This window comes from Podarcis melisellensis (assembly GCF_964234715.1).
Source record: "Podarcis melisellensis genome assembly, chromosome: 11".
NCBI lineage: Eukaryota > Metazoa > Chordata > Lepidosauria > Squamata > Lacertidae > Podarcis > Podarcis melisellensis.
The window spans coordinates 14,432,389-14,448,472 of record NC_138543.1 but is presented as its reverse complement, the minus strand read 5'-3'; the positions used below and the strand labels follow the sequence as shown (position 1 = coordinate 14,448,472).

Here is a 16,084-nt window from a genome sequence, read left to right as displayed (position 1 = left end):
TAAGTTTATGTCTAAAGTCAATGAATACAACAAACACCATTATATATATATACATTGTTGTTGTTGTTGATATTTTATTTTTTTTATTATTACCCCACCCAACTGACTGGGTTGCCTGGCAGCTTCCAATGTAATTAAAAACACAGTGAGACATTAAATAAAAGGGTTTAATGGTTCTTGTTTTTGTATTTGTTTAAAAACCAATAAAAATTTGTTGTAAAAAGAAAAGGAAGGAAGGACGGAAGAAAGGAAGGAAGGAAGGACTTACCTTCTAGAATAATAGTGATAGGATTTGGTCTGAAACCCTCACCCCCTGGACAGAGAGTATTATATTCACCTACAGAGAAAAGAACACAAGCAAGAATTAAAGAAAAGGCTGTGGGAAGATTAATACACAGATGGCTTCAGTTGTTGTTTTTCTTTTGCATAGTCCTGTTCACAGCTCATGAAATTAATCATCTTAATAGGAACTGTGTTTTGACTGTCAAGGCCCCTATTCTTGACCCCACAACAAATCACACAGATTTATAATAACTCTGTCTGGAAAGCAGCACATAGGGACCCCATTCAGTGTAGCGTCCTTTCGGACTCTTACAATCCATACATACTTTATGTCCATGCAGCTGTTTTCCCACCAAATCACAATATGGAAAACAAATATTTTCAATGTGTCCATACCATGTACCTGAAGTGAATACATTTGAAGGAAGATTATAATTACTAATAATTCTTTGGTGTCTTTTGCAGATGCTTTGGAACAACAGTTGTTCTAAACTCCCACTAAATACATGGCAAAACACTTTATATTAGTGTTCCTAAACATGCTTTCAATTTTACACACAGGAAAAAGGATACTTAGGTTAACAAGGTACTTAGGTTAAGGCCATCATGTGTTGTCACAAGCAAAGCTGGGATCCTTGATTCCTGCACTCAAGGCTTATGGATCACATCTGAGAACCTAGGCATGATTTTCCATTTAATGAGCACTCACACTTTACATTGTGGGTGCCCTTTGCAGGTTCGCGCGTGGTGCTACAGTTCCCAGGGAGCTTACTGGCAAACAGGGGCTGGCTTGCCTCTCCGTGTTACTTTTTGGAGGTTCACACCCAGCCTCAGTAATCAAGTTTCTTGCTGGGAGGTGGGGCCAGCCCCATTTATAAATAGGGGGTGGAGCCGACAATAGCTAGGCAGTCAGCTCTGGAGATTCACCCTCCCTACACTTCCATTGTTTCATGTTTCTTGTGTGCAGGTTAACATCTTCTTCCTGTTTAGCGGGTGGTCTTTGACTGGTTGCTGTTGAAGGACCGGGAAGAAATTTTCCTGCATTGGCAGGTTTTGTCTTCCCCGAAGCAATTCGTCACAACTTTGGCGGTTATGGTCTTGGGTGGAATCCTTTAGTCTTTTCTTCCCTATATTGGGGGGGGGCATGAAGTGGTGACTCACCCCCCTGTGGCGGTGATTCAAGGGTCCCCCTCTTAAAGGGGTTATATAATGGGTGTCCCTGGCCATACACTGAAAGGTCGTCAGTGAACTACCCTGCGTGCGGTGATATGGGCTAGGCTGCCTGCTACATTTACGTCTCAGAGAGCACCCCCATATCGCATTTACCCTGATGAGACCCAGTTCCCCCCGGCTGGGGGGCTGGGAGGGACACACGCCCAAGGCCTAAGCCAAGGTCTTCCTACATTCAGAAGTTTAATAAAGTTGTGGCCCAATTTTAATTCCATATAATGTTGTCAGTTTTTATTCCTTCCTTATGATCCCTGGGGGCTTGGGCTGTCGCCGCCTGGTCATGTATAAAACGCAACCACATGAAATGGTTTTCACTCCTTATGATATACTGTTAGTAGTTTTTCTTTTCGTCCTTGCGTCTAAGAGAGTCATTTCCTTACTGCTATTTACAGGCGGACAGGTCTCGCAGGGATTTCCCCAGGCCTTTCCCAGAGAGCAGCAGCAAGAGGAGCGACTGACTCCAACACCAATTTCCGTGTTGCAGGATAAACTTCCATCCCCTCTTGGTCCATATTTCAGGTAACAGTTGCCAACTCGATTATCTGTGGAGAATGAATGGAAAACAGTTGTGCCCACCAGCCACAGTCATGTGAAACATGCATCATGAATGCTTTCAGTAGTAAACCTCATAATCTTACATTAACTTCAGTAATTTTTCTCAGCTTTGACCTAAATGTGAAGCTACCACACCAGAAAAGTTCTTAAATGATCTAAGGGGGAAATGGGTAAAGCAAGTCATAACTGACTGCCAAGGGTCTGTCAGCGTAACAAGATCACAAAATAACAGAGTAAGACTTGGAAGAGGTCCAAAATGTCTTTTAGCTCAGCTCTCCTCGTCTCACCAGAAGGCAGGAACACTCAGACCCACTTCCTCAAAGATCACCTGATAGAATCTAATTCCTAGTTTGCCACGATGAGAGAAAAGTACACGGGAAATAGGTGTTTAGGGAGCAAGTAAGCACAAAGGACTCAGATAAATGAGCAAAACCGCAAGTCTCAGGGGAAAGCAATCGCCATTTTTGCAAGGGACATTGCCAATTGAAGAAATGTCCTTCCCTAATTCAAAGATGTTGGCCAGTTAGACTAGCATGAGAATGATCTTTGCATCATATAATCAATAGGGGATAATTAGGTGCATTGCCACACTACCCAATCTTGTCTTTTATTGAGGCAGTTCTTTTTTTGTAAATATTTTTTATTAATTTTCAATCCAATATATTGACGCAGTTCTTGGCATAGCAGAAAATAAGAGCCTGCTGAAGATCGTATGTAGAAATAAAACCTTACTGACCTTAATGGGACACGGTAAAGAAACAAAAAATTGTATTATATTTGTTATAAAATTATTAATTCATCATGAATCCATTTACAGTTGGGATTTTGAAATCAGCATCTATCCTGGTTTGGTTTTTTTTTGCACAGTTCATGTGATATGAGTGGGAAGTACATTTCTCCAGAATTTGTTCCACTGTATTTAAGTAATGAATCAATATTGTTTCATATGGAATCCTTTAACCTTTCTGCTTATTTATTTAATATTCTTACCAACACAACCAACTCCTGTTGGGTTCAGCTGGAAATCTGGAGGACAGTTGCACTCATATCTTCCAGGCGTGTTCACACAGAAACCATTAACACAGTTGATAGGATCTGCACACTCATCAATGTCTAAGGCAGCAAGAAGAAGAAAAAGAGGAAAATTTAAAATTTATGTTTAGCTATTGGGGGGACTATTGGGATGTTGCTTTTACTTTTATTGTGTATTTTGTGGTTTTATATCTTGATTTTATTCTGTGAACTGCCCTGAGACCCCCGGGTGTAGGGCAGTATTATTATTAATTAAGTATTATTATTATTAATAATAATCATCATCATCACTATTTTAATTCAAGAAAAGAGGCTAAAGGTTTGGCATTCTCATTTCATAATGAATGAATGAATGCCAGTTTTCATCAAACTTCTCCATCAATTGTTTGTACTTATCTGCACTTCCTAAAATGTATCTGTTTAACCACAAAGGGATATTTCTGAAATTCTCCTAAACCAATGAATACGTTTTTACACTTCCAGTTCACAGCCACCAACATTCTGGCTGCCATTAAAGAAAGCCAAAAATGTAAACATTTATTTAACAAAATCTCATTCTTCTACTACTACATTCTTCAAGTGTGATGTGTTTACCTGTACAATTTCCTCCAGTTCTATCCAGCTCATAGCCATCATCACAAATGCAGTGAAACATTCCTGGCAAGTTATTGCAAGTACCAAACACACAGATATTCTGGAAGGCGCATTCATCAATATCTGAAAGGATAGTATATATATATCAAAATTAGTTACCCACACATCAATATTGTACATATTCTGAATAATTTGTCATCGAATGCAAATGTGCATTTGAAAATGTAATCTGTGCTTGTGTGGTTTTATTGGGAGCGAACAAGCATGCAGTTGCGTACCCTCATCACATTCTACAATAAGAAACATTTGAATGCAGTAGTTTTCTACATGTTTTTTAGTAACTGATACAAGGAAGATGAGTCCAAATTTAGCTGCAAGGTTTTTGGTCAAAGGCCATGCAAAGTCTTTAAAAATTAAGGCAGCTTTTATCAGAGCTGGCACAGCATAGTAATTCTTGATTAGAAAAATGTATTTGCTATGCAAAGCTTGTGCTTGAATGTTCTTTTCAATGCTTCTTGTGGTTTCCCTCCTGGCATACAATCCAAACCCTGAAAATGCAAATGGAATAGTGGTGTGTTACCTTGGCAAGATCTGCTGTCTGAAGCTGGAGTGAAACCCATCTCACACTCACAACGATATCCACCAGGAATATTCAGGCATTGTCCATTTTCACATAGATTAATATTTTCTGCACATTCATCAATATCTGTTGAATATAATTAAGTTTGATGCTCAATGTAGCAAAAGGGATTTGGCCAGCAAATGTCCCTTATAAACATATCTAGATAATTTTGTTAAGTATTACTTGACATAAAGCAAAATTGGTGCTTCCACCTTAGTTGAAAATGAGCAGTGATATTACTGTTTGATATTTAAAGCCCATTAGTGGAAATGCTAGCTTTATCCATGATAGAGTAGCTTGGGTGTAAATGCTACAGGTATGCAGAAAACTAAGCACGGGGGGGCGGGGACCTGTTCTCAGTGTTGCTGGAGCTCTGAATTCTGCTTCTAAAGGAAACAAGCAGATAAAATGATTTCCTTAAACTCTCTTAAATCTCTCTTACCAGAACAAGTGAATCCATCTCCAGTAAATCCTTCCGCACAGGTACAGCGATATGATCCAGGAGCATTCACACACTGCGCATTTACACTACACTGGTGTGTTCCGTTAGAACATTCATCAAGATCTGCCAGAAAAACACACACAAAGGAACTAGAAAAAGGATGCACATGTTCACAGAAACAGGGATCTCCACAGGAGTAGCCTGCTTGCACAATTGGTTCAAAGAGTGTCAGAACTGGCTCTCAGCCATCATGGGTCACAGCTCAGTGAAGGAGCTGGTGCTCTGCATGCAAAAGTCCCCAGGTCCAAACCCAGCCATCTCCTGCTAAACGTATCAGGTAGTAAGTTATGGAAAAGACTTCTGCTAGAGAGCCACTTGCCAGACAAAATAAACAATTTAGGGCTGAGATGGATCAATGTCTGACTCAAAATGAAGGTAGCTTCAGAAACTGATCTGCCTATTGCTATGTTCAGCGTTAGTGGAACATTTTAAATACTTTACCAATTTTGTTTAAACACTTTTTCATTTATATTGCATGCCTCTGTTATAATGGTTATCATAATAAGAATATATATATGCCAATTCATTAATCCAAGGCATGACTTTATTGCTGTATGATTCTAGATGGCTGCCTAAGGCAGAACTATTTTTTCAACCATAAATGAAAGGGACTCTTCTCCTTCCAAACACCACATTGATGCATGTATGCTGGTGCTTACCAAGAGAAAGAAAGTGGACAAGTTCAGCACTCCTACAGGAGTGGGGAGGCTGGCAGGCATAGTACACAGGAGATGATGAAGGAGGCTCAACAGGTCACATGAGAAGGGCAGTATAGATGAGGAGAGCAGAGCACATAACCTCCAGGATCCATTATGGGTAGAGGAGTTTGGAGGGCTGTGGACAAGGGAGCCAAGGGGGCATAGGGTTACTAGGTCTAAATCTAGACCTTGCTAGGATATTTCAGCCAGATTTGGCTTCAGTTATCACTGCAACATTGTGACTTGGCAATTGTTAAGGGGCAAAGAGTGCCAAGAACCAGTGGGAGGGAGGGTAGGAATTAATCTCAAATATATTGTTTTGAACTAATTAACTCTGACTGCAAGCTGCAAGTTTAGCTTAAATTTGCCCAAAGCGGTAACTTCAAACTTGCTTTCTCATAACCTTTCAATGACATGAAACCATAAAATTATTTTGTTTCTTCCATTTCATTTATAAATATTACATTTTAAACATCAACTGGGTGGGTAAGTATTTAACTAATATTCTGCTCTATAAGTGATTGGATTTCACAATTGTCATCAAAGGCCATCTCTAACAATGTTATCAATCTCCTGTCAACAGTAAGAAATCATGAAAAGAAAATGGCTTTACTTTCTTTGTAGACTTCACAGAAAAATGTTCACAAACATGGAATTATAATAGACTGAGGCATTCTAGAAAGAAGGGAAATTTCTTATCAGAAATTTCTCTCTCTTAGGGAAGAAGGTAGTATTCTCAATACAGTGGTGCCTCAAGTTATAAACACCTCAGGTTACAAACGCTTCAGGTTACAAACTCCGCTAACCTGGAAGAGTTACCTCGAGTTGAGAACTTTGCCTCAGGATGAGAACAGAAATCGTGTGCTGGTGGTGCAGCGGCAGCAAGAGGCCCCATTAGCGAAAGCATGCCTCTAGTAAAGAACAGTTTCAGGATAAGAACGGACCTCCGGAATGAATTAAGTTCGTAACTCGAGGTACCACTGTACTTCAAAAGTGCCCCTCCTATCCAGTTAAGAAGCAGGGACAAGGTGTGGATTAAGTTGATTAAGGGACACCCTCTATGAAAATCACCAAAATAATCCTGAGGTGGGAGATTAGGGGGAGATTTTGCTTCAGGAGTTTCTCTACAAATTTGGATTTTGTTGGGACCACGAAGTTGTCTTTTAGGCCCATGGAATACTCCAGCACATATCCTATTCATATTGTCTTTCTCACACTATAGATCAGTGTGGTCTTGTTTCCACTGAGGCACTAACCACACGAGACAGACAATTACAGCATAATGGCAATGGGGCAGCCTATCTCCTGCTAGAACACTGTTTGCTTTCAACCTTGGATGATGAACAGCTTCCAGGGGAGGTCAGTGAGGAATTTCAGTTGGAATATATGGAATGTGGTTATTGAGTCTTATAGCTGGTAGATTCCCAAGTGGTACTGAGATGCTGGCAAGTCCCAAAAGGACTAATAGGACTTGGGAATTTCCATCCTCTCATTTGGCAGTTTGGACAGCTTTCTTTTACTTGTGGTTTCCACTGGCACCACCGAAGAACCTGGTGCCAGAAAATAGTGTGACAATCAAGCACCACTTATGGCTAGATTCATGCCGTGTTAATTACACATTCCTTCTGTTTCTGACATTAGAGGCTATAATAGAGTCTGCTAGGACAGTGGCTGATAAGAAGAACCTTTTCGGTCTACTCTTCAGATTCTTAGAAACCGATTCCAAAGAGGCAAGTCGGTCAGGAGGGTCAACATTGCAGAGATGGAGTTGGTGACTGATGAACACAACAACACTGAACATGCCTCCGTGTGGCTTCTCCATTTTTATCACAGGGATCTTTCGGGTTTCCTTCATGACATCTCTCACCCAAGTGCCCAATGGCACATCTATTATTGGAATCTGTAGTTGAACATAATATTCTCCAGGCGAGAATATTAACAAAACAATATATCACCTTGGCTCTAGCTAGGCTGGATGGTCCTACTGAAAGAACCTGGCAACTCAGCAAGGAGGAGAATGTATGGGAGGAGAAAGCAGGAGTGGAATATCCATATCAATAGTGTGGAAAGTTTTGGAGCTCTCATTCCCTAGACAATTTAGAATCCCATTCTTACCTAGGACAGCTAGGCAAGAAAGAGAAGGTGAGGAGTTAACAAAAAAGTGTTTTAAAATAAACTAAGAGCTCTATGGGAGACAGATACTCTCTTCCATGAAGGAGTCAACCAGCAAAACTGGCCCCATTTCTGACCCAAATAGGAAGAGAAGCCTGAAGAATCAAAAATGCCGCCTTCTGTTTCTGGGTGAAACATTTCCATAGCTACTTCAGCCATCCCCACTCCAGTCAACCTACCCAATGATTCTAAAAATAACCAAGTAACTTAGGCCTACCATCTTGTCAGCTGTATCAATTCATCTCTACTCACCAATACACTTAATTCCATTTCCAATCCATCCTTCTTTACAGCTACACCTGAAGCTTCCTGGGACATTGACACATGAGGCATGCAGGTCACAGTTATGGGCGCCAATCTCACATTCATCCACATCTAAGAGAAGTTGCACATTAAAAAGTTTAATTGAGAATAACAGATATCTTCATAAACTTGGAAACAGTGTCAATGTAATACATCCAGTATTTTTTTTTCACACTGATCTTATTAGGGCAGAATCTGATTTTAGGAATTATCTGTAATCCTTGGTTCATGGTTAATGAAGAGAGGGCATAACCAGGAGTCTTGGTTCAGATGACACAAGCCTTAGCATAGTGTAGTGCAGCAAAAAAAGGAGGAAAGTGGTTGTGATGTCCTCTCTAGGAGTCCACGTTTGCACAATCTTACTAAACCAAGGTTTGGCTTGACATATGTGAACCAGATAACTGTAATTCACAATGATATTCTAAAAGAATTCAGAATTATAATGGTTAAATCTTGTTCTTGTTGTTGTAATTAATTAAATTTCTGTACTGCACGTTAACCAAAGATCACAAGGTAGATTACAGTATAAAAACACAAAAATGTGTATCATAATAACAAACAAAAACAATAACCTCCCACCCCCCAATTGAAAAGGGCATAGATTGTTTAATTATCTAAAAGCCCTGATGCATACAGTACAATCCCATGCATGTTTCCTGAGCAGTAAGCTTCACTGTGTTGTTTGGGGCTTCCAGCTAAGTATGTATAGGTTTGCAGCCTTAAATACTTCAAAAATAATGGTTGCAATATGCCAAGCATTTCAATGGGACCTCGGCAGGAGCACAAAAGCAGTGGTACTTGATAAAATGGTACTAAAAGCTAAAAAAAATTTAAAAGCAGCATACTAAACTCAAAAGTAACTGCAGTTCTGAGTTTTGCTCTGCAGGACTGCTTCCCCACAATTAGATATGTGCATGTACAAAGAGGTAGGGGGAGCAGGTGGTGCTGTGGTCTAAACCACTGAGCCTCTTGGGCTTGCTGATTGGAAGGTCGGCGGTTCAAATCCCTGCGATGGGGTGAGCTCCCATTGCTCTGTCCCAGCTCCCGCCAACCTAGCAGTTCGAAAGCACACCAGTACAGGTAGATAAATAGGTACCGCTACAGCGGGAAGGTAAACAGTGTTTCCGTGTGTTCTGGTTTCTGTCATGGTGTTCTGTTGCGCCAGAAGCAGTTTAGTCATGCTGGCCAAATGACCTGGAAAACTTTTTGTGGACAAATGCTGGCTCCCTTGGCCTGAAAGCGAGATGAGCACCGCAACACCATAGTCACCTTTGACTGGACTTAACCATCCAGGGTTCCTTTAATGTTACCTTTACCTACAAAGAAGTATGCCACAACTATTTGATTCTCAAGGAAGCTGCGAAGTATATCATACCTGTACATCCTGTGGTTCCCTTCTTGACAGAGTAACCCAGCTGGCAATGACAAATGAAGGACCCCTTGGTGTTCTCACACTCTCCAAACATACAGATGTTGGAATTCAGGTCACACTCGTTCACATCTATAAGTTAATATAGCTTAGTTAGTAACTGAAAACTTGTTCTTTGTTAGTCAAGTCACTCAAAATAAATGATCTTATAAAATGAACGTACTAAATATACCAAGAATTATATATTATTTTTATCTTACATTTTTCAACTAGATCATATCATTGTATGAAGCAACAAGATAGGAACCAATGAGAAAATGAGACACCTCAGTGTAGCAAAAAGATATACATGAATAAAAGTATTACTGAAGCGTAAGACCTGATAGTTGCTAAAATTTAAATCGGTTTTCGGAAAATAAATCAGAATTATTTCAGCTATTTTTCTTTAAAAAGTCTATTACTTTTATTACATTTATTACATTTATTACATTAATATATTCTCCATCATCCATGAACTAGCCCTTAGTTTTCAAGATTCCCAAAGTGTGAATTGCCCTTCCTTGCAGACTTATGAATATTTATTAGGGAAGGTATAGATTCTGAATATGTCTGGTTGGGCCAGGAGGAAGTTTCTATTCTGCAAAAACACAACAGCTGAAATAGGAACAATGTGTGCCATATTTTAACTGGTGTGATATTCTGAATGGTATTCTCCAAGGAATTTAGTTTCCCCCCCCCCCCTTGGTTATCATCAAAGAGGATGACACCAGAGTTTAGCTCAGAAGTTAACTTCTGAGATTCTTAAAAGAGCACTTTCCAATCTCTTTTTCAGATCAGATCAGTAGAGAGCTGGAATATGTAAAATTTTCTCAGTGGCAATGCCAATTTCTATTATTGTTCTTTCAGTCCTGATGTGCTGTAGAACTTGTCAGGATGACTGTAAGAGAGGGGGAAGGAAAACCTTACTTCTTGTTCTGTGCTGCTTCTACTGCCACCTTTCCCCAGCTTTGAAGGTTAAAAAAAAGGAAACACTTTCCCCAGGACAGTCGGAAGGGAATCTAGGGCAGTTTACCACCACAAGATTCAACTACATTTTAGTTTATCAGTGTTTCTTTGGTGAGGTTTAAATCTTCTTCTGTGAAGTAGTCACAAGATCAAATCTTAAATTGTCACATTAGTGATGTTTTCCCTAAGGAACAGGTTTCTATTTTTGAGAATCAAAAATCACATTAACAATATATTTACAACTCTTGAAAGCTACCTCTAAATTACTTACCAATGCATATTTTCATGTCCATAGAAGCCATGAATCCATCATAACAAAGACATCGATATTCTCCTGGGATGTTGGTGCACTGCCCCCCATCACAGATATCTGGGTTGTTTTCACATTCATCAATGTCTATAGGAAAATTTTATCACTGTGAAATTCTCAACAGATAAATCTTCTGTAAACCATGCCATGCTAAGTTTGTTACTAGCCTGTTGCTATATATCTACATGGCTCTAATGGTGCTAACATATATACTACTGCTTAGCATTTATGTAGAATGTTAGACATTTCATTTACACAATGCCAGTTCATGTGTAATGGAAAAGCATGTGTTGATATTCCATGAGCAAGCCTTGGACTTTCCTGATCTCTCCTCCCCTTATGCACTCTGATTTCCTCCCTGATTTAACACCTGAATTGGTAAGGTAATATTTGTGTTTGCCCTCCAAGCCAGAATTGGGAATGAGCTTCCAACTGTGTTTTCCAATAACAATTTGGAGGGCAAGCACACATCTAAGTCTTCCAGCCAGGAGGGATTTAGAGCATGCAAGCAGAAAAACAAAGCTTGTGAGCCCAGGGCTCACTTGTGTGATGACAAATTGTGGTTGGCATGACATATGAACCAGGTCACCTATTCATTCAACACTGCAAGATAAGCCTATACAATCTTCTCCATACTATCACTTTTCTAAGGGCACCTATTAAGTCCTGATGTGCTGTAGAACTTGTCAGGAACTTGTTGTAGAACTTCAAGAGAAACTATCACTTTTCTAAGGGCACCTATTAAGTCCATTGCATGCCCAGGTGGAGACCCCCTGACCCCAGGCAACACCCAGGTGGAATAATGACTTGTGCCAACGTGTTATGGGATTAAAATTGGCCACAACTTTATTAAATTTTCAGATGTAGGAATACCTTGGCTTAGGCATTGGGCATTTATCCCTCCTAGTCCCCGGCCAGGGATCTGGGGCACATCAGGATTAACCAATCTGTCTGGGGATTAGGCTGGCTCTGGAATATCTATGTTTAAGCAGAGAACCTGCCCCCCATTTTACCGCAACACAGGGGAGTGCACTGACAACCTTTCAGTGTATGGCCAGTGACTCCCCTCAACACAACCCCTTTAACAAGGAACCCTGGGATTGCCACAGAAGGGAAGATAGACTGAAGCAGGCACATCCAACTCCCTAGAGACTGCAATCTACTCCCAGTGTAAAACAACTGGCAGTGATGTACCCATTGTCATTGGAGGGAGGGCAGGCCAAAGTTGCTGAACATTTTTTAGGGGAGAAAAATGTTGGTGACCTTTTTCGGGGGGAGGCATAAAACACTCGGAACCAACACCGCTATTAGCAAGCAGACGCAGCAATAAAGGAAAGCTTAGTAGAGCTAACGACTGCACATTTCATATAACAGATGGACAGAGCGAGCGCCACAGGGGGCAGAGACTTTCAACACAATGCTTTCTGCTACCGGCGATCAGAAGGGAGCCTGCAATCAACCACGATCAATAACGTTCACGCAGGGATAAACCAGTCGATCAGGATCGACTTGTTGGACATCGCTGGACTTAAGGATTCCGCACAAGGCCTGACTGAGAGCTCTCAGGTAGGCTCCATACCCTTTATGCTTAAAGAGTGGACCCTTATTTGGTCCACTCCCCTGGCTCCACCTCCCCAATCGTGATTGGTTATTTGAACTGAGGTTTGCAGTGGCGTAGCGTGGGTTGTCAGCACCCGGAGCAAGGCAAGTAATTTGCACCCCCTAACCTGTGGATTTGCGCCCCCTAACCCCCAGATGTTGCGCCCAGTGCGGCCGCCCCCCCTGCACCCCCCACGCTACGCCACTGGAGGTTTGGTGGGAACCTCAAGGTTAGCTACTTGGGGAAGTGGTCCAGGAGCACTTTGCCGGGAGTCACATAGGATCAGGGGTGCTGAGCACGGGCATGCAAAGGGCGCCCTCCGTTTGATGTGGAGAGCAGTCATTATCTCCACCTAGAAATAGCCAAGATTGCATTTGAACCAAATAGAGACCTTCTGGTTCACGGCTTGCTCTTCAAACCACTGCATCATACAGTAAGGAAATTCAAACACAATTCCAATGTTTTATGGATGCAGTTATGCAGAACAGAACTGAGACGCTACTCTTCATTCTTTTACCTGAACAAGTCCTCATATCTGGCATCAGAGCATATCCATCACTGCAGCTGCATTCATAGCTGCCTTCTGAATTAGTGCAGTGGGTGTCACAGCCTCCGTTCATGATCATGCATTCATCAATATCTAGGGAGGGAATATCGTGGACAGATTATTAGATCTATTTGGTACTTTGTTTAAAAGCATCCTACCTGTCCCTCATATTTTCCCCACTCTCTCCTTCCTATCAGCAGAAGACAGTAGGCACTACGTACCTAAGTGATTTTAGAATGAAATGACAACAGTGAATGAAATAAAGTTAACATAAAATAAGAATGCAAAATATAGCTCAGCAATAAAGAGTAATAATGGGGTGTTTTTTTTTAGAGTAGAGGGGCATGTCCACTGTTTGGATTCTGAAAGATGCTGTCACTGATTATTTAATTTACAGTTATGAAATTGAAGTTTGGAAAAAGAAACAAACTAGAAACATTGGTGCAGAAATAAAAATAAAATACTTGCCAATGCACCCTTGTCTGTCTGGAGTGGCCTGATACCCAGGATTGCATGAACACTGATACATCCCAATCATGTTCACGCATTTGCCATTTCTACAGAGGTTATCACTAAGAGAACATTCATTAATATCTGAAAAACAAGAATTACATTACTAGCTATTGGGAAGTTGAGAATATAGTTACAGGCTTAAAAGTGAACATTTTTTATGAAAGTGGGTTCTGATATGAAGTTTTAACTTTATTCTGAATGTTTCCATGTGTCAAAATAACACACAAATTTCAATAGTATACCCCCCTAAAAAGAGACACAAGGAGCTTCAAATCTGTATTAAACTTCAGTGTGGACAAAATGGATTTTGCTTAGCCTTTAGCTAATTTATAATAATAATTTATTATTTATACCCCGACCATCTGGCTGAATTTCCCCAGGCGCTGTGGGCAGCTTCCAATTGAGTGTTAAAAACAATACAGCATTAAATATTAAAAACTTCCCTAAGCAGGGCTGCATTCAGATGTCTTTTAAAGATAAGATAGCTACTTATTTCCTTCACATTTGAAGGGAGGGCGTTCCACAGGGCGGGCGCCTCTACCGAGAAGACCCTCTATCTGGTTCCCTGTAACCTCACTTCTCACAATGAGGGAACCGCCAGAAGGCCCTCAGCACTGGATCTCAGGCTGAACGATGGGGGTGGAGACGCTCCTTCAGGTATACAGGACTGAGGCTGTTTAGGGCTTTAAAGGTCAGCACCAACACTTTGAATTGTGCTCAGAAACGTACTAGGAGCCAATGCAGATCTCTCAGAACCGGTGTTATGTGGTCCCAGCGGCCACTCACCAGTTAGATTGGGGGACTTCTGTTGTCCTGGTCAGACAAGCTCACAGATTGCACAGCTTCCTTGATCTGAAGGACTGGGAGCTTTGCCAAATATGAAGGGCCTTCACAGTTCCCCATGGCATTTTTTAAAAAAACCAAAAAGCAAAAATCAGACTTGAAAAGCTCAGCTTGGCTGTGTTCATAACATGGACCAAAAACAGATGAAATAGACTGCTTGGATAAGGAGCCTGGTCTTACATTTTATAGCAACCAGTAAGAGTTTCCTTAACAGTTCAATATTAAATAATTTCTGTGAATAGACCTTTATGGTTAGGCTGATCTCTGGCTGCATGTGTGCAAAATCTCATTTTACATTTCAAGTCCAGGAACTTCAGAGGAAAATTAGACTTGATTTGCCATTCGTCAAAGCATTAGGAGCTAGACAAATTCATATTAAGAACCAAGTTATCATTATAGCTAGCAAAAATTACTAGCTATAGAACAAGGAACATTTCATTCAGAGACACCTGAAACTCACCCACACAATCTTCACGTGATGGAGACAATTCATGCCCAAGAGGACAGTCACACTGAAAGCTTCCTTCAGTATTCACACACGTGCCACCTCTACAGAGAAGAGGGTTGCGCTCACATTCATCTATATCTGAAAAGAAAATATAAGGGAAATATTGTTATAGGGACCATTTGAGATGAAGTAAGAGATTGTAAACATCTGGAAGTAATTAGGGACGTCTGACTCCGTGAGAAGGAGGCTGTTTCATAACAACAATGATACTTATATCCTTCAGATTTCATAATAAATAAAACATAAAATTGTATAGAATACAGGAAATTGGATGATTTATTCACCTGAGGGACTCCCAAATTCATAATTAGGTTAAAGAAATTCATGCAATTTGAAAACCTAGATCATGCAGAATTCTTTTATTTGAAATTTCTTACATATATTGCTATCAAATATTCAAAGAAAGTTTTCTTTCCTCGTTTATTATGAAAGACTCGTTTTAGCAAATGGTTGTAGGCAGCAAAACAAAGGAACTACTGTTGTTGCAACAACTGTGATGATGGGGATATATACTGTCATTTGCACAACTTTCTGATCATTTAACCACTACTAATCCAAAAACAAGTACAGAATGTTATGTCTAGTTTACGTGTTCAGGCATGAAAGGTTACCTTGTGCCCATAAAGGGACAGGATATTTATAATACTTCATATACATAATTGCTGGCTGTAAGCACAATCAGGTGGTATGAAAAATGGGCATATAGCTATGACCATGTCTTACACAAGCTTTGAAATGTATATGTAGTATGTGTACTAAAACCTTCATCGTTTACTTACCCATGCAGTTCTTCATCATCATAAATCCACTTTCATAGCCTTCAAAGCATTCACATTCAAAGCTGCCTGGAGTGTTGACACAGGTGCCACTTCCACAGAGGTCAGGTGAGATATGGCACTCATCAATGTCTAGTTTCAGGATAATTGGGGGAAAAAAGACAATCCATTTTTAAATCCATTTTTTCATTTAATAATTTGCAAAGAATACTGGAGATATTTAAAATCTGAAATATCAAAGTGTCAGGAATCCTAAATACAGTAGGAAGAAAGATCATGATATCTGAAAACGGAATTTGATAATTGAAGCGGTTGAGAAATAATTGAAGTGGTTGTGACAAGCAATTTGTACAACTTCCCATGGAAACTCTCCCTCCTCTAGTACGATTCTTTGAACACTTCTTCATAAAGTTGGCATGCTGTGATCTCAGGGCATTGCCTCCTGAGTGGAAAGCAATAGGTTAAGCTTCACAAATGGATGTCCAACTAGACTCTCCGCAGGCATGGATGAGATCCATCTACTCTAATTATTCTGAGTACTGTTCCATTCAGCTCCATGCTTAGATCACATCCTGGAATTGCTGATTTGAGCCACAGAAAGTGTAAAAAGGGAGAGTTCACCT

The 16,084-nt window shown here is 40.4% G+C and overlaps 1 protein-coding gene across 1 annotated transcript in view; it reads right to left on the bottom strand.

Moving 5' to 3' along the window:
- The window catches only part of FBN2 (fibrillin 2), a 140,531-nt gene that overhangs the window by 34,622 nt on the left and 89,825 nt on the right, over nucleotides 1–16,084 (bottom strand). The window contains exons 26-38 of the mRNA XM_081930845.1: nucleotides 15,465–15,593; nucleotides 14,638–14,763; nucleotides 13,290–13,415; nucleotides 12,792–12,914; nucleotides 10,636–10,761; nucleotides 9,366–9,491; nucleotides 7,940–8,062; nucleotides 4,758–4,880; nucleotides 4,274–4,399; nucleotides 3,694–3,816; nucleotides 3,058–3,180; nucleotides 1,893–2,054; nucleotides 269–337 (exon numbers count right to left, since the gene is read on the bottom strand). Coding sequence (XP_081786971.1) covers nucleotides 269–337; nucleotides 1,893–2,054; nucleotides 3,058–3,180; nucleotides 3,694–3,816; nucleotides 4,274–4,399; nucleotides 4,758–4,880; nucleotides 7,940–8,062; nucleotides 9,366–9,491; nucleotides 10,636–10,761; nucleotides 12,792–12,914; nucleotides 13,290–13,415; nucleotides 14,638–14,763; nucleotides 15,465–15,593 — 1,605 coding nt within the window. The remainder of the gene's footprint in view (nucleotides 1–268; nucleotides 338–1,892; nucleotides 2,055–3,057; nucleotides 3,181–3,693; nucleotides 3,817–4,273; nucleotides 4,400–4,757; nucleotides 4,881–7,939; nucleotides 8,063–9,365; nucleotides 9,492–10,635; nucleotides 10,762–12,791; nucleotides 12,915–13,289; nucleotides 13,416–14,637; nucleotides 14,764–15,464; nucleotides 15,594–16,084) is intronic.